Source organism: Artibeus jamaicensis, unplaced genomic scaffold, assembly GCF_021234435.1.
Source record: "Artibeus jamaicensis isolate MK-2021 breed Jamaican fruit bat unplaced genomic scaffold, CSHL_Jam_final contig_384, whole genome shotgun sequence".
Classification (NCBI taxonomy): domain Eukaryota; kingdom Metazoa; phylum Chordata; class Mammalia; order Chiroptera; family Phyllostomidae; genus Artibeus; species Artibeus jamaicensis.
Window position 1 is genome coordinate 6,977,145 of NW_026521810.1, and position 18,346 is coordinate 6,995,490.

At 44.4% G+C, this 18,346-nt stretch overlaps 1 protein-coding gene across 2 annotated transcripts in view; it reads left to right on the plus strand.

Moving 5' to 3' along the window:
• NCAPH (non-SMC condensin I complex subunit H) overlaps positions 1 to 18,346 on the plus strand; it is a 38,646-nt gene that overhangs the window by 7,865 nt on the left and 12,435 nt on the right. For both annotated transcript variants that reach the window (XM_053664708.1, XM_037166323.2), the window contains exons 7-12: positions 6,790 to 6,979; positions 8,054 to 8,145; positions 8,899 to 9,104; positions 13,497 to 13,645; positions 14,250 to 14,356; positions 14,733 to 14,855. In XM_053664708.1, coding sequence (XP_053520683.1) covers positions 6,790 to 6,979; positions 8,054 to 8,145; positions 8,899 to 9,104; positions 13,497 to 13,645; positions 14,250 to 14,356; positions 14,733 to 14,855 — 867 coding nt within the window. The remainder of the gene's footprint in view (positions 1 to 6,789; positions 6,980 to 8,053; positions 8,146 to 8,898; positions 9,105 to 13,496; positions 13,646 to 14,249; positions 14,357 to 14,732; positions 14,856 to 18,346) is intronic.

Below are 18,346 nucleotides of genomic sequence, written 5' to 3' on the forward strand. Positions count from 1 at the left end.
GGTCCCCGTGGCAAGCGGCAGGGAGGGCGCCGCCATTTCCCTGCTCTGACCCCGTCCCCACATACAGCGTCACAACCCAGCGACCTGGGAGTCCAAGGCTCCGCTCCTCACACTTAAAGGGCGCGAACAGACCAAAAATGGCTCAAGAAGATCTCAAAGCCCCAGAGCCTATAAATCTAAGCAATGAAGAAATAGCAAAACTCTCAGATGCACAGTTTAAAACACTGGTGATCAGGATCCGCACAGAGCTGGTTGATTATAGCCACAAATTAGACAAATATATGAAGGCGAAACTAATTGAAATGAATGGAATTGCACAGGAAACCAATAGCGATGAAAAGGAAACTGGGACTCAAATCAATGGAGTGGACCAGAAGAAAGCAAATAATGGCCAAACAGAAAAGAGTGAAGAAGCAAGAATTCAAAGAAATGAGGAGAGGCTTAGGAACCTCCAGGACATCTTTAAATGCTCCAACATCCGAATTATAGGGGGTACCAGAAGGGGGAAAGGCACAGCCACCAGTGGAAAACTTATTTGAACAAATAATAAAGGAGAATTTCCCCAATCTGGCAAAGGAAATAGACTTCCAGGAAATCCAGGAAGCTCAGAGAGTACCAAAGAAGTTGGACCCAAGAAGAAACACACCAAGGCGCATCATAATTACATTAGCCAAAATTAAAATGAAGGAGAGAATTCCAGAAGCAGCAAGAGCTAAGGGGACAGTCACCTACAAAGGAGTCCCCATCAGACTGTCAGCAGATTTCTCAAAAGAGACCTTCCAGGCAAGAAGGGGCTGGAAAGAGGTATTCCAAGCCATGAAATCCAAAGACCTACAACCAAGATTGCTCTATCCAGCAAAACTTTCATTTAGAATGGAAGGACAGATAAGGTACTTCTCAGACAAGATCAAATTCAAGGAGTTCATTATCACCAAGCCCTTATTATATGAAATGTTAAAGGGACTTATCGAAGAAAAAGAAGTTAAAGAAACATGAACAGTGAAAGGACAACAAACTCACAGTTATCAACAACCACACCTAAAACAAAAGCAAACTAAAAGGACAGCTAGATCAGGAGTGGAAACATAGAAATGAAGATCTCAAGGAGGGTTAGCAACAAGGGAGTAGGGGGAGGAGAAGGTACAGAAAATAAGTAGCATAGACAGTAGATAGAAAATAGATGGGGGGGCAAGAATAGCATGGAAAATATAGAATCTAAAGAACTTGAGACACATGGACATAAACTAAAGGAGGGGTAATAGTGGGGACAGGGGGTAGGGTGGAGGGGAATGAAGGGGGGAATGAAGGGGACGGGGGAATAAAAAATTTAAAAAAATAACTTATATTGATCATATGTTGAAATAATATTTTTTAAATAAAATCTATTAAAATTTAAAAAATAAAATAAAGTAAAAGTCAGGAGAATGTGGTGTCCAAATGAGGGAGTAAGGAGTTTTAGGAAGGAGGGAATGATGAGCCATGTCCAATGTAGCAACCTGCAGCTATTGGTGAGTTTGGAGAGGGCCCTATGGGGCTGAAGCTCAAACCTCCAAGGAAGGGGTGATGCTTGGCTATGTTTGTGTCCCTGAGTTTGGAAGAGGGACTCATGGGCGAGGGACCCAAAGAGCATGCTGATTGGTGCGGTGTCTCTGAGGGGCACACGGTGCGGCTGGTCCTGTGAGTGTGAGAAAAAGTGCAAACTAAATTCAGCTACTACTATAGGTGGGACCTATGATATTTGGGATAAGGAAGCACTGCTGGGTGACACTTAACAGAAACAGTAAACCAACAGAAAGAAGCAAGTCCCTTCTCATTCTAGCCCTGCAGTCTCCCTTTAGTGTCCACGGTTAGTGGATTCCAACATCGAACTGCTAGCAAAGCTAAAATGTGCCCCCAGCATCACAGAGAGAGGCTAGAAGATAGGTTTTGAAGCTGAGACGTAGTAGTTTAATAAGTGGCAGAGAGGTAAAGTGTCATGATTTCTAATTTCAAAAAGGTTCTGTTGGGGGTGGGAGTGGTTAGAGACAGAAAATATGAAAATGTTACCCATTGGGGAATCTAGGCAAAAGTTACATGGAGTTTCAAGAAGTTTTTCAGCATTCTTATAGGCTTGAAATTTTTCATAATAAATGGGGGAAAACAAAAGGGAAGAAATTGAGTATAGACTGTTGTTTTAAAGAATTTTGTTTTGAGTTGGAGCAGAGTAATGTGTTGCAAATGAAGGGGAAGGTAAAGTTTAGAAGCATTTTTTAAACATTCTATTTATTTATTTTTAGAGAGGAGGGAAGGGAGGGAGAGAAATATGGATGTGCAAGGGAAATATCGGTCAGCTGCCTCTTGTCTGCTCTCAACTGGGGACCTGGCCCACAACCCAGGCATGAGCCCTGACTGGGAATCAAAGTGGTGACCTTTCAGTTTGTGGGACAATGCCCAACCAGCTAAGCTACACCAGTCAGGGCAAAGTTTTCTATTTTTTTAAATGAGGGAATAAACAGCATGTTTGCTTGTTGATGGTAACAGTCTAGTAGAGAAGGAATTACTGACAATGCAGAAAAGAATGGGAAAATGCTAGCATGGCGTTCTTAAGCATGTGAGGAGGGAAGGGAATGGACAACGTAGATGGGGCTGGGCTGAGGAGCCCCATGCCGATGGAGGAGGATGGGTACATGCTGCCATTCTAAACATTCTCTTCTGGTTGAGTGGTGCACACGCGCCACCCCCCACCTGCCCCCCAGTGAAATAGGAAGCCAGATAATCAACCGACAGAGAGTATGGAGGAACAAAGTGTTAGAGGTTTGAGGTGAGAAAAAGATAGGAAAGAGCCATCTAGTGGGTGGGAGAAAAAATGGAGCAGGAGAATATAGTTTGCTTGCCAGACAACACGTGGGGTCCATTTGATGGATTTGAAGTAATGTCACTTGGCATGACTTTGTTTCTTCTCTGTTAGCAATGGTGTGGGTGGAAGCATGGAATAGTCGGAAAGTTGGATTGAACAAAGGGTTGCATTTAGTTGAATGAATGTGACACAGTGAGAGGCTGGAGTTAAGATCAAGTTCACAGGAGTGGTCATAATCATTGCTTATGGCATTTTAGTTGGGAAAGGTAGTGACAGGTAGCATAAAGTCATTCGATCAGTATATGAGAGGTCTGGTGTTAGAGACACCAAGGCTATAGGCTGTAAAGATGGGAGGTGGTTGTCAGAGGGAGGCACTTAGAATTGAGGGTATGGAACAGTTGCAGACATGGTTAATGATTCAGTTCAGAGCAAAAGGCAGAGAAGGTATGGTGGTCATACTGGGATCTCTCGAGCCCTAGGGTCTTAAGATGAAGCTGAAGACCATTGAAGCAGGAGAATATCACAGAACTGAGAGGCTAGATGTTGGATAAATCAACATGTGGATATTGAAATCACCAAAAACTATGACAGTAGTAAAGTTTGAGGAGAGAAATGAGCCAAGAAGCTAATATTAACATCTCCCAAGACTGGGGTAGGCCTGGGGATTATAGAAGGTGATTATAACACAGATGGGCAGAGCGTGTTAAAGTCTTATGTTATGTTCAAAGCTGAGCATATTAGAAACTGGGAAGAATAGTCTGAAAGCTGCAATGAGGAGCAAAGATCACCAATCCTTTCTTGGACAGTGGTTTGAGAGTGGCGGGAAAGGAAGCGGCCATGTTGGAGAGGCACGCAGGGCAAGCAGTGTCCTCGGGTGAGCACCCTGTTTCATTTAGGGTGGTAGTCAGCCTTTTGTCATTGTCTTCCACCCTTCAGAGCCTTTTTAGATATATCCTTCTCCTTTCAAATTAATTATTAGGGAAAAAGATTTGTCACGTGGGTATGAGATTTGGATAACCATAAATAATTATACTCGCTAAGACTTTTTTTCACCCTCTCCCAAGAACCAGTTTTTACGCCCTTGAGAGTGATACCATTCTCACTGGGAATAAACACGTTAGAGCAAGTAGATGGCAAGACCTTCAGGGAAGAAGTGGAGACTAGAGGGAATTTTGCTGATGGCTGAATAGAGGGCCCTGGGGGGAAATATCAGTTTTTAGAAAGAAGGACATGGGGACCAAAGGGCATGTCAGAAGTGTGGATAGCCTGGAACATATACAGTCCCAGGGGTCTTGGCTCTTTTATATGTGACAAATAAATAAAGGGCAGTAATGCAATTAGTCCTGGTGGTCTCACAGCAGATGGTACTGGCAGGCTGAGCAGAGGGGGCCAAGTTCACTTTGAGTGATGTGCTGCCTGGTGGCTTCATTCAGTGTTGCTGTGAGGATTGCATGTGGATGGGCAGGGAGGGGAGAGGTGGGGGAGGCAGGTGCTTTGGGGGAGGGAGCTGTTTTCCTTCATCTCCTTCATCTCTATGTCAGTATATTGACCTTGGCTGGCACTGGATTTGGAGGCAGATGATGTGAAGTTCAGATCCTGCTTCTACTGTCTTAGTTGTGTGACCTGTAAGAAGGTTCTGAATCTCACTTTGTTAAACTGTGGAAGTAGGCAATACTGAGGCCACCCACACAAAGGTTTCATACCAGTAAATCAGTTGATGGCAGTGTTTCGTCCATGTAGTATGCTATACACATCTGAAGGGAGGCCATGAAATCCTCTCCCACCTTCCTTTCCCTTCCCAAGTTCTTGTGTTTTTTCCTTCTCCAAAAATCTGAATATTTATTTCACTATCATTCTCACTTTCTATAATAAAATATTCCAGTCAACAGTATGGTTGGAAATTCTGTTTTCCAATCATCTTTTTTCTTACCTCGTGGGCCCACTTTGGGGGAGCCCAAGGAGTCTTGTAGTAGCCTCTTTCATTGTTATAAAGAAAAGCAGGAGACCTGGCAGCACCGCCCCCTCTAAGCCTGTGGCTGTTGGGCTGTGGTATATTTATGCCAAGTGAAATCAACAGTCATGAAGAAACCCCATGTTCCCCAGTCCTGGAAAGCTTTGTTTTCTCTGTCCTCTGTTAAACTTGTAACAGCCAAAAGTATGGATGATGGAAAAGAGGGAGATAATTATAAACGTAGAATTTGAAGTTTCAGTTCTTTATTGAAGTCAGTCTTGGAGGTGGTGTGGAGATTAGAGAGCAGCTGTTCTGTCTGTGTCTAGCCTGCTGAGAACACTACTTCCATGTGAGCTCACCTATTTTAGACACAGCTTTCTACAGTGTGCTCAGTTTATAGAAGAGGTGGATTGTAAACTGGCCCTTAAAGGAAGGGTGGGTCTTTGACAGGTGGACATGGCCAGGAAGGTGATTCTAGGCAGAAACCTAAGCACAGGCCACGAAATAGAAAAGTGTTGGTTCTCCAGGGAGCTGGGCTGTATAGAAGATGGGCTGGGGCTGAGGCCTTCCTTACGAGGCTGAAACAGCCCTAGATCTTACCATGGACTCTGCTGCCTGCCAAAGCCTTCTTTACTGTTCTCTTCTTTGCTAGGGACTCTTATTTTAAAAGAGTCTTCTTCCCAAACTGTGCAGCCAACAGTCATTCATTTTCCCATGAAATTACTCAAAGACATCCATCAGATCTAATGTATGTGAAAGAACCATTGTTCTCACACTGGCATGATATGATTTTAGACAGAAGTAAGGAAAATTATTTTAGTGTTTTCAGCTTTAGTGTGGGTTGTACAGCTTCTGTGTTGACACTTTGGAACTCTGAGTTTAATTTCCTACACAGCCCTCTGGGGGTGTAGGGTGCTGGTGGGAACCGTTGCTGTGGTTAGTATCTGAGGGAGGGAATGAAGTGACAACCTTGGTATTTGTGGAATAGGAAATGGGAGAGACCAGAGACAGGGTTAACTTAGGCAAGGACTGTGCTGGTGGCCTTGGGGGTAAGAAGGAAGGGATAGGTGGTAGAGATGCACTGAGAGGAAAACCCACCGAACCATGTGCCTGACTGGGCAAGGCAACAGGGACAACATGGAGGGACATGTGCTACTCTGGGGCTGGTGCGATGGCTTGTCGGGAAGTTGAGAGGAGACTCTCAGTTCTGGTGAATTCAGGCTCAGAGCTCAGGGACCCAGGAAAAAGCCTGTTTCCCCATAGCAGCCATGTCCTGAGACATCAGGAAGACCCGTGAACCCAGTACCCAACCTACTCCTGTCGTACAGGCAGGGCCACCTGTACAGTCAGTCCCAGCTGACTTATACCCTCTTGCTGCACATGTATATGCTTTGCCCTGTTCCCATTCTTATGCCCTGGCCCTATTCTGCCTTTGGGCTTGGTGTCACCTGGCTTTGCCACTCTTGTTCTTTGACCCAGCCTGGCGGCCTTCTTACCCCCACCCCCTGCTTTATCCAGCCATCTAACCTGGCTTACTCTGCCTGTTCCTTACCTGGATCTCTTGGTTGCATTTTTCCAAATTGTTGATAATATTTCTGGTCTGAGGAATAGTGGGATCTGGTTAAGTCAGTAGAATTTGTTGATAGCATTCCACTAGAGATAGCCATTTAAAAATGGTGACTTACGGAAAAAGACCAACAGAAGGTTTCAGCAAAAACAGACGGATATGGACATGTTACAAGCTTGTAATCATGTGCTGTGTACTTGAGTGGTATCACTTTATTCATCTGGTTATATGCAGCCTTTCTTTTGAATTAGTATATACTGGGATGGGCTTTTTATCTGATCAGTTAAAAGCCCTTTCCCCTTTTGATTATGTGCGGGGACATTTTTCCAGTGTGTGCAGCTGTGATGAGCAGACTCAGTGAATGGATTTGATATTTCCTTTGCTATTTGATGTTTGACTTAATTCCATAACCTTGGGTTCTGTGTTTGTGCCCAGATTGATCCCCTGTTTCAGAAGACAGCGGCCTCGTTTGACGAGTGCAGTACAGCAGGGGTGTTCCTCTCCACCCTCCACTGTCATGACTATAGAAGTGAGCTGCTTTTCCCTTCTGATGTCCAGACCCTCTGCAGTGGAGGGCCTCCTGAAATGCCAGATTTAGGTTGTGTAGAAATGACAGATTTAAAAGGTAAGTACACACAATGCGTTTCACCAGAGCATGCTAGTCATTAGAGATGTTTCTTATAACTATGGGGTATAGAGAGTGCATTGTGCCCTTGTGCTGTGTATTTAAATTACCCAGAACATTCCTCCGGAGTGCCCAATTGGACACACTCTTGGGCGAAACTGACTTTCCCAGTTCTCTGCAACATGGAGCGCTCCCCTGCTACTGGTCTGTATGTGCCTGTTCCTCAGGTGAACCCATTAGCAGCCAGTTCTCATAGTCACATAATAGAGCCCACAGCTAACCTGGAGTGTCGGGGTTTGGGCTTAGGAAAGTGGCTCTGAGACACTGGTCGAGTGAGAGGGGCCTTGTCCTTATTTGTTACCAATCCAGGGGGACCTGTGGAGATGTAGACATTGTGATCTATTCACAGATGCCTCTATAGTGGTCTGAGAACAGACCTGCCCTGTTGTCAGCCTCTTATGCTGGCTTGGCAAGGATTTTAACCCCTCTTCCAGCCTCTCCATGGCCCCAGTGGGGGGGTCATCTCAGGCTGTTGTGATAGTCACAGGTAGGGGGAAGGCCAGGAGCAAGGATGCGAGAGCTGTACTTGTATGTCATCATTTCTGTGTGTCCCGTGAAATTGACCCTTCCCCTTCAGGGCTAGCACAAGTTACAGTGCCTCCTCCTCTTTTAGTATTCTCTCAAATTTACTAAGAAAAAATATTTTGTACTAACAACCTATTTTCCAAGTTTATGTGCTCTCTAGGGCTTTAATCCTGTGAGGCAGGTAATCTGTAGTTAGAACCAAAATAATGTCTATGAGCGACTGTGCATTTTGCACACTTTAAGGGAGGGTTTTTCATTCCCTGACTATGGTGGAGGGCACAGAGTCTGTGTCAGAGTCACATGTATGTGCTTCAGGTTTCTGTTCAAGTGTTGCATTAATGGTTGAAATGCCCATGTGGAATGTTCAGTCTCTCTGCCCAGGAACTGAGGTGATGGTGCATCCCTTGCCATCATGCTGCTCTGGTCCTTCTAGGGGTGAGGAGCATGCTCTGATCACCTCTGACCCTCTGCCCTGCCTGTCCTCTCCAGCACTCCTGCAGCAGTGTGCGGAAGACCGCCAGATCTGCCCTTCCCTGGCTGGGTTCCAGTTCACTAAATGGGACAGTGAAACACACAATGAGGTATGGTCAATATTTGGACTTTTCAGGGCTTAGGGCATTTCTCCAGCACTTTGTGGTTTCAATAAGATGGTATGAGATTAGTTCTTCCCAGTGGGAACCAAAACTGGCATCATTTTTATTTAGCCGTGAGTACAGAAAACATTTTCTTTGCCACTTTTGTAGGCAGTAAGACCGGTGGGGGTGGGGGGTGGAGTAGGAATGAGGTTGTGAGCTCCAGCAGGACCAGTAGACAGGTGGGTAAATTCTGGGACTAGCTTTGTACTCCCCTCGGGTGAGGCAGCCCTGCCACTCCTGGGGACACATTTTTATCAGATTTACTCTTGAACATGGTTATCCCACTGGCCACTGGTCTCTGGGGCTCTGGGGCTTGAGGAATTTCCTGCTTTTTGAGATTAAGTCCCTTGGCACAGAGTTTCCTGAGAAACTGTCATGTGTAGAGCTTCCTTTGTGTATTTTTAGCTTAGCCTCTTTAGCCTACTTACTACAACTTCTAAAATAAATGATTTCCACAGACAACTCTTTTCTCTAAACAAGTAGCTGATGATGCAGATTCCTGTTTCATGTTTTACAAAATGTACCCAGCGATAGTATAGCTTCATCTGTGCTGCACAGTGTCAACTTCCTCTGCACTTTTCTGTCATGAGAACATTGGCTCTGGGAAGGGGGAGGAGGCATATATTTATTGAGGCTGTTCCTCCAGCAGTGACCGTGGTGGTTACTGGAATGAGGAGAACCCTCTCTTTGTCCCTCTAGTCTGTGTCGGCCCTGGTAGACAAGTTCAAGAAGAATGATCAGGTATTTGACATCAATGCCGAGGAAGAGGACAGTGATGGTGGAGACTTCCCCAATGGGCCTCTGGAGGACGACTTTGATGCCAACGACGAACTGGACCACACCATTTGTGAGGATCAAACAGAGTTCAGGAGCTGGAGGGAGCCCTGCCACAGTCAAAGCTGCCAGTAAGGCTCTAAAGATCACAGAGCATGTTCCCATGGGCGTTTCCTCAGACTTCCTGTTGGACTGTCTCATTCCATCTCTGTCATTACTGGGCTGCTGTGCTGTGTTACCCACACGGGTGGAGTCATCTGGCTCATGATGGATTCATATCTGTCTTTAAATGTCAGCTCAGCCACTTACTGGTTATAAAACTGACATTGTAGAAGTTTGTAAGGATAGAACCAAAATAGGTAAAGTGCTGGTAAAAAGTAGCTGCGATATAGTGGCTATTTAGTGATGGCTTTTGGTAGCGTGGAGGGTGCTCCCTTTCTGCACACTACACCTGGTCCAGCTTTTGGCTAAATTGCTCTCTATTGTTATAGACGGAAACAGGCTGATGTGTTATTTATAGAAAAAATGTGGCCTCTGCCTGAAGGGTCAGGCAGGTCGGACTAAGCAGTGTTGGGTTACCAAGAACAAGCAGAGCAGGGGAAACTCAATAGGCAGATAGCATTGAGCATATGAGGCAGGAAAAGAGATGGTAAAATTGGTCTGTAATCATTTAAATGTTTTATCACTTTAGTAACCTAAGAAAATCAGAACCTTATTGGCCTTTATTATATGTACTCAACAGATTAGTATTATTTTAATTTTGAATATGATTTGGAATCAGGATCCCATAATCCTGTAGTGCTGAGGGCCCCTAAAGGTCTCGAATGGACCTGGGTGTAGAACAAGCCTTCTGATGATGCCTATGCCTATAAGAGCAGCTTTGCAACCCTGGGACTGGGGACAGCCAAGCTGGTTGAGTAAGGGTGAAACCTTAGAAGTCATCCAGTATAATTTCTCCAGCGGCAAGAATCTGTTCAAAAGCATTGCTTTAATGTCTCCAGGATAAAAAACTGCTTTCTTGAGCTCAGTTTATCTGCCCATGTAGGAAATGATTCACTCGATTAATGTGTCTTCAAATCAGAGTGGACATCAAGGGGCTGAACGTTTGGCACCTCAGGGCAAAGTTACCACCTGGCTCTTTAGCACCCTCCTTGCCTGATTTGTATTGTTGACCAGTGATTTGATCACTATTACCATCCTGCCTTCTAAGAAGTGAGAAATGTGGCAGGCAACTTAGTAGGACATTTTCAAATGTCAGAGAAGAGCTGCCACTCTTCCTACATAATGAGGTGGCATCTGAGGAACTGATGGTAGCAAAGTCATTTCCATTCTCTTGTTTTGTTAGGCCCTTAGATACTTATTTTGTTTTTTGTTTTTTAAAGATTTTATTTATCTAGTTTTAGGGAAGGGAAGGAAGGGGGGAAGAGAGAAATATCAATATGTGGTTGCCTCTCGCACACCTCCCACTGGGGGCGTGTCCTGCAATCCAGGCATGTGCCCTAACTGGGAATCAAACCAGTAATGTTGTGGTTCACAGGCTGGCACTCAATCCACTGAGCCACACCAGCCAGGGTGATGCTTATTTTGAATAATTGTCTCTATTTCTCTCCCTAGCTCCAGACAGAACAAACCCTAAGACTCCATCCTAGTGAGTGCTTTAGGAGTAGGGGCTTAGGTTCTAGTTAGGGTTTTGTCTATCTTGACGTCCCTACCCTTTGTGTGGTGCTGGCCTGTTTGAACTGAACTGGATCTGGCCCTGCCATAGAAGCCATGAGATGGGGGGCAACTGGCATCACCTTTTGGGTTCTTCATTTTCTTGAAGCATTGGGACTAGATGAGTATAGTGACTGTCTGGTATTTATTGAGTTCCTCATTGTCATGGTGTAGTGCCAGACCCTATGCTAGGGGCCTTACCTACATTATTTTAGATAATTTATATAATATATAAAATTTAATCACTTAAAACTCACAACAATCCTATAATTAGCTCCTGTTTGCCCCATTATACAGATATGGAAACAGGCTTAGAGAGGTTAAGTAGTCTTGGCTGCACTTAGTGAATTACATATGGCAGCCTCCACCCAGAGCTCTTAAACTGAAGTCTGTGAGGCCAGCTATGTACCATTTCCCTAGATCTCCTTGGGTGACCATCCTGTGCACCAGGATTGAAAACCCTGTGCCATCCTGAAAGGCCTTCAGGGTGGGGTGGGGGTGGTGCTGGATGATAAATCCGCGTGTGTATAGGATGCCCATGCTATCTGTACCTTGATGGCAACACTGACAGCTGTGCACGGTATAAAAACTGGAGCTCTGCATGTGTAACGTTGACAAGGACAAAGCTGAGGAAGTACTCGATGTCCAGGAGCAGCTGGACATCTTGGTGCGCTCCCTCTTCCTGGTCTCTGTAGTGTACTTTTGTGAGGTGCTTGCTCACAAAAGGTCCAGGCCCAGACCATGGCCTTCCCCGTGCATGCAAGAGTAGACATTCTGTGTGTGGGGTGTGTGCTAGGAGCTAAATGGGAGGAGACTTTTAACCGGAAGGTATTAGCGACTGAACCTGTGCTAAACTAAAAGGAGTCGGGTGGCAAGGAGAGTGGCAGATAGAAGATATAGAATAGTTCCCTTCCTTCAGTGTATTAGAGATATTCAAGGGAGGGGCAAGCCTTGAAAAAGGCAGGCTGTGGTTTTAGATGGCTATTGAGTGGGGACGAGTAGGGTGCTTGCCGCAGCACTGTGTATTCTAAGAATTATTAAATGGCTAGTGTTCAAGCCTCCAGGGCCTCAGTCCAGCCCTGGCCTACAAACTCAGGGATTGTGAGCCAAGCTCTTTATAGCTTTGCCTATCAGTTCCTAATGATTCCCCCATAGCCACCAAAGCTTTAACAGAAGAATATTTGTGATAATTTTGTGGGGATGCTGCTGAAGCCATCTTTCTCCCTCTGGTTTTCACATAGTCTATGGACTAAAAGTATGAATTTTTTAGTACATTTTAATCTTTAAAATTAATGTTTAATTACACAATAAATATAACTATAATTTCCTAGGTTGTAAAAAAAAGATTCTATAGATAAAGGCAAAGTTCCCTTTTAAAACTTTTTTAGCTTATTCCATAGTGCTTGGTATAAAGGGGATTTATACTTGTGGCTCATGACAGGTAAAAAGCCTTCTGAAGTTTCCTTGTTAACTTTTGCTACAGGGCAGTAGAGCAGTACTCACATACTTGTTGATGCATCAGAGGCCTTTAGGAGAAAGCTACCTCATAGTAATTTGTAAAAAGGGTGAAAAGTCAAACCAAAACTGCCATGCCGGACAGGCCAGTTAGGCACTTCACCCACAGCAAAGAATGCAGCTTGAGCACACCAGCTTAAGAGTTAGATTATAAGGGGGACCCCCCAACATTTGGGGGATATAAATTAGAATAGCATCTTCACTTTTAGAAGGAACTACAACAGAGTTACTAGAACTCTCCTTCATGGAATGACAATGAGAAAGGCGAAAGGTTATTAGCTTGTGGTAGAAGCCTATATGTCGGAAGACCCTGAGTGGGGTTGTGTCAACTCCCTGCCCTGCAACTTACTAGCTGTGTACTCTTATGTAAAAACTTAACCTCTCTACCTCTGTTTTCTTGTCTTTCAAATGGGTAAACATGTATTCGATGAAGCATTTTGGAACATCCAAAGTACTTGTGTAGACATGATTGTATTGTTATAAAATTAAGAGAAGCAGAATGCTTTGATGAAGTAAAAACTACAGGGTTGTTAGTGATGAAGTATTTGTATTGGACTAACTTGGAAATGTTGCTTATTTGTGGGAAGGTAGGTTGGTAGAACCTTCAATTGCATCACATACTGCTTTACAAGAGGGGGGACCCAAAAAAACTAGAATTATCATCTGGAGGGTGGGCCTTTTATAGTACAGGCTTCCCCAGCTAGGTGAGTGTTCCAGGAACCCATCCATAAGAGTGTGCCGCTGGCATTGCTGTGAGAGGCTGTGCTTGGCTTCAGTTAATTTCTTTGAAGACTCTTTCAGCGCATTTACCATTTCATGATGGGTGATTTATGAGCACACCTGCCCGCACCAAGCTGAGTGTTCAGCAGTTTTTGACCCCAAAAATGTGTGATCCCTCCCACCCCCAGGCCCCATCCTCCCTATTCTCCCAATCTCACCCTCGGCAGCTTTCTTCTGTTTCCCCGGATGGATAAAGTCCTCAAAGGGAAACGTTTTGTTGATGTAGAAGAGGTGAAACAAAAACTAGCAGAAGCACTAAAAGGCATTGATGAGTTCAAAATCTGTTTTGAGCAGTTGAAAAACATCTCGAAGGGTATATTTCATCAAATGGAGAGTACTTTAAAGGTAACTGAATTTTAAACATGTAAGAATAAATGCACCATTTTTTATAAATTCCAGGGTTGTTTTTTTTTAGCCTGTGCATACCGCCCCCCGTTCATGTAAACACACAGTTGTGTTGTATACGTCAATGTAAACATGATTTTACATGTAAAAACATTTCATGTATGTTACAGGAAAGAAATGATTCCCCTTGGGGATGGAGACATTAGTACCATGTGCCCTCTTCTATCCATGAAACCTGGAGAATATTCCTACTTTAGTCCCCGCACCATGTCAATGTGGGCTGGACCGGAGCACTGGCGCTTCAGACCCCGAGTGAAACGTATGTATTTCCAGGAGGAGTTTCTTAGGAAAAGAGATGGTATACTGTAGGCAACCAGCAGACAGCAGGTCAGCTGAGGAAGGGAAATGCCGTTTGCTGTCCTGTTGAACCTTCGGGTCAGCTCCAAATGCACGTAGACAAGCCAGCTTTCCCAGTGGACGGTCAGTCGGCCTGGCCTGGGATGAGGGCTTAGGTAACACTGAGGCCTCTGAGTGGGAGAGTCAGGAGAGCTGAGCTCCCAACTTGGCACTATACTCTAGTATCTACATGGGTTCACACAGTGGGTGTGGGAGGGAATGACCACGGTCTCTGTCCCATTTGAGTTACTGCACAAGGTGGCCCTGAGCAGGACTCTGAAGGGGGTTGGTGCCAGCACCATGTGTTTTTCACTCCCTCTTTGAAAAGGGGGAATTAATTCACACGCATTTTTATTGTTTTGTTAGCAAAATTGCAAATTATAAATTAACAGTGAAAATCGGGTTCATGATTTGTCTTTCTTAGTGTTTTATGGTGTGGTTGTTAAGACTGGTGGTGTGTCTTGTGAGATGCAGAAATAATATAGGACCCAGAAGTCAGTAGTGTTGCTGTCTGTCCACTTCTGTAGAAGATACTGCCTTGAAATCAGAGAACAGAAAGAAGAGCACAAAGAAAGAATTTGAAATTGACTTTGACGATGACATCGACTTTGATGTGTATTTTGGAAAAGCAAAGGTTTGCTCAGGATTCTTATCATTTGTGCTTTCTTAAATTACTCTTTGCACTGCTCTTTCACTTTTAGATGTTCTTTTTCTTTAGTTCATTATATTCGATCCCCATACTGGCCACGTTATAAATTAAACTCTTAAAACAGATGACTTAATTGCCTCTCAGTTCATAGAGGAATTGAGAAATAGTCCCAAATTCAATGGCAAAGAGAATGAAGTGTAGAATATGAATAATGTTAACAAGTTGCAGTTTTACACAAAAATGGGGACTCTGAGGGCAGGCTAGTGCTGCTTATACCCTTCCCAAGCTCCTTCTAAAAAAGAATGGGTTTGATCATTTTTATTAAAGATGCTTAAAACCCGCTTTTTAAAAAAATTAATAGGCTGCTACTATTCTGAGCAAGTCTACTTTGGAGAACCAGACCTGGAGAGCTACCACTCTTCCTACAGATTTCCACTATGAGGCTGATAATCTGGTTCAGCTGCACCTCAAACCAGGCACCAAGGTAAGGCTGGTTCTTGGCTCCGCAAAGGCCATTGTTGTTGAACCTGTTTACAGAATTGGAGGTATCAGGTGGCTGGTAGTGTTGACTGTCAGGCTGTGTCTTTGAGGAAAAGGCCAGAGAGCATGAAAAGGAATGTGTGTTAGCCAAGAGGAATTACCAGAAGATTAGGAGTAGGGGGGAAGCAGAGCTAAAGGTTAAAGCTCCTAGGATAGATGAACACTAATGTTTAGGAAATATCTCACCTGGATGGAAGGCTGGACACAAGCATACATGTTGAAATGCTAGAGGGATAAACAAAATCTTTCTTTGAGGTTTGTACAAGATGTTAGTTTCCTAATTCTCTCATGTTCTCATTAACGTTGTGGATTCACTAGCTGGATGCTTTCTCCAGCCCATGTGCTCCCCCTACCATCCAAGTGTAGATGGGAACCCACAGTGACACATGGGGCAGTGGAGATACCAGGCACCTGACTGCAGTTCTTTGGAAGTTTCCTAGAGCTGCACAAGTGGCCCAGTTCCTTCTGTGACTGTCAGGATGAACATTCAAGACAACTGGTGCTGCACCCCAGTTACTGTTCGCTTCCTTTACCTCTGGCTCTTCTGGTGATGGTAGAAACAAGTGTATGTCCCTGTTGCCAGGGTGACCAGGCAGTGGTGCATGCCAAGATCCATTTGATTGGAACCCTCTGCTCATTTCCATTCCCAGTTGTATTAGTATTTGGTATCAAGTGTACGGTCTACAGTTTCCTTTTCCTTATTTTGCCCCTTCCTCCACAGGGTCTTAATATAAGTATACAGTTCCCTGAATCCACTGGTGTCTCACATTCTTTTTTTGTTGTTGTTTTTTTAACCAAACCTGATATACTTGTAATTTTCTTTCTAACCAGTACTGTTCACATAACAGAAATATAGTTGACCCTTGATCAACTTGTGTGTTAGGGGTACTGACTCCCCCACCACAGTCAAAAACCCATGCATAACTTTTGACCCCCCCCAAAATATTACTTATAGCTTATTGTTGACTACAAGCCTTACTGATAACATAAACAGTAGATTAACATATAATTTGCATTTTATATGTATTTTGTACTCTTACAACAAAGAAAACTAGGGAAAAGAAAATGTTGTTAAGAAAATTATAAGGAAGAGATAATACATTTGCAATACTGTACATATTTATTTAAAAATATGCATATTAATGGACCTGCACTGTTCAAACTTATATCCAAGAGTCGACTATACTCTTTAGAAATGCAGAAAGAAATAATATGCTGTCCTATGTCAATTATAGCTTAATTAAAAAAGAAAGAAATGCAGAAAGATGCAAAGTTGGCAGCCGTAATAGCAGCTGTGGCCTACTGTGTGCATTGGTTAGATGCTAGCCGCAAGTTCTTTCCTCAGAAAACAGCCTGCAACGGAGGAGCACAACCAGGCTACTGGGAGCTGAAGGAGGTGGCAGGGCTTGTCCACCAACCTGGCCAGTCTCGAGTTGCTTATGATTATCCACAGGAACAAATTTTGCCATTGTAGCAGGGTAGCTGGCACAGAGAATGGAGATACTTCACCCTTCCAGCAACATTACACTAGGAAAACTACTTTTAAACACTGGAAATTGAACAATGCCTTAAAAAATGCTCTATTTACCTAGAGATTCTACAGATCAACCAGCCATCCAATTTAATGTTTTAATGGGGAATTCTAACAGCAGCCAGCCAGTAACTGAGGTGGTTAAGTACCCTCTGAAACATTTCCTGTAGACTCTGAACAATTTTTGGTGTGTCCAGAGGAGAGTATTCTAAATGGAGAGGGATTTAGAAATTCTGTCATGTAAGTGCTCAATAAAATGAGCACTTAACACAATAAATATCTTATTCTTTAATATTAATTTTGGCTTTACATTGAGTTTGAGGCCTTCTTTTGTAATATATAGTTGCATTAAAATATCATGTTTTGAGGCCTTTGGGTCAAGATGGTGTCAAAGACAAACACAGCTCGCCTCCTTGCACAACCACATCAAAATTACAACTAAACTGTAGAACACCCAGAATTCAGAACCATCAGAAATCAAGCTGAATGGAAGCCCTACAACTACAGATTAGAGAAGAAACCACATGAAGACTGGTAGGAGGGGAGGAGACGTGGAACAGGCTGGCCCCACACTCAGGTGTGTTGAATAAAAATCAGGAAGGAGATCTCAGGAGTGAGGGGAGGGGGTCCCAGACCCCCCAGCCCAGGGATCCAGCGCCAGGAAGAGAAGTTGTCACTAACTCTGGCTGTAAAAGCCAGCAGGGACTGAGGCTGTGGGAGACAGAAACCAGTGGAGCCCCAGGCAGTTCTTAAAGAAAGGGCCTGTGCACAGACTTACTCAGATTCACTCCCTCTGAACTCTAGCGTGGGGGCAACAGACTGAAAAGCATCAGACACGTGAGGAGGAAATGGATTGTGCGGCATCAGGGCGAGACCTGTGGGGCAGCTTCCTCCCAGAGAGAAGTGCTGGCAGGGGACATTGTTCCTTTTCTGAGCCCAACCTCCCCCACCCCCACAGAGCCACAGAGCTGGCAGGCGGGTGCCACATCTGAGGCTCCAGCAATGTGGCTCACACTGTTTGTTCCACCCCAGTGATTCCTTGAGGCCCTGACCCACCCAATTTTTGTGCCCACCCAGGCTGCTTCCAGTGGTTTTTCCATACGAGTGGCTTGTCTTGACCCATGCTTCAGATTTTTCTAAATTCTCTCAAACAGCCTTGCAGCACCAGGCTTCAGCAAGCCCCATACCTCTCAATAAGCTGCCCCAGGCCCTAGCAGCTGCTGGCCTTGGTTCACAACTTGGCCTTGCCCGGGCACCTCCAAGCCCAGCACAGGTAGCAGCCACCTGCAGATCACTTTGTAGCTTTTACTGTGTGACCCCAGCCAGAGCGCAGGTGGTGGCTGACCTTAGATGTGCCAACAACAATCAAGGCTCAGCTATAACAGGAGAGTGTACACAGCCCACATGGCGGGTGCATCTCGAGTACCCAGCTTGGGTGGTAGGGGAGGCTGTTCCCCTGGACCCTGTATGACACTTACTACATTAGGCCTCTCCCAAGCCTGGGAGACGTAGCACCTCTACCTAGTACATAGAAACAAACTCAGGGAAGCTGCCAAAATGAGGAGACAAGGAAACATCACCCGCATGAAAGAACAGAACGAAGCTCCAGGAAAAGAAGTAAACGAAATGGAGATCAACAGTCTACTAGAGGCAGAGTTCAAAACACTGGTTATAAGGATGCTAAAGGAACTTAGTGAGGACTGCAACAGCAAAAAAAACCAAAAACATCCAGTCAGAAACAAAAGATTCATTAATTAAAATAAAGAACAGTCTACAGGGAATCAACAGTAGAGTGGATGAAGCTGAGAATCAGATTAGTGAATATAGGGAATATAAGGGAGCAAAAAACAACCAATCAGAACAGAAAGAAGAAAAAAGAATCCAAAAAAATGAAGATGGTGTAA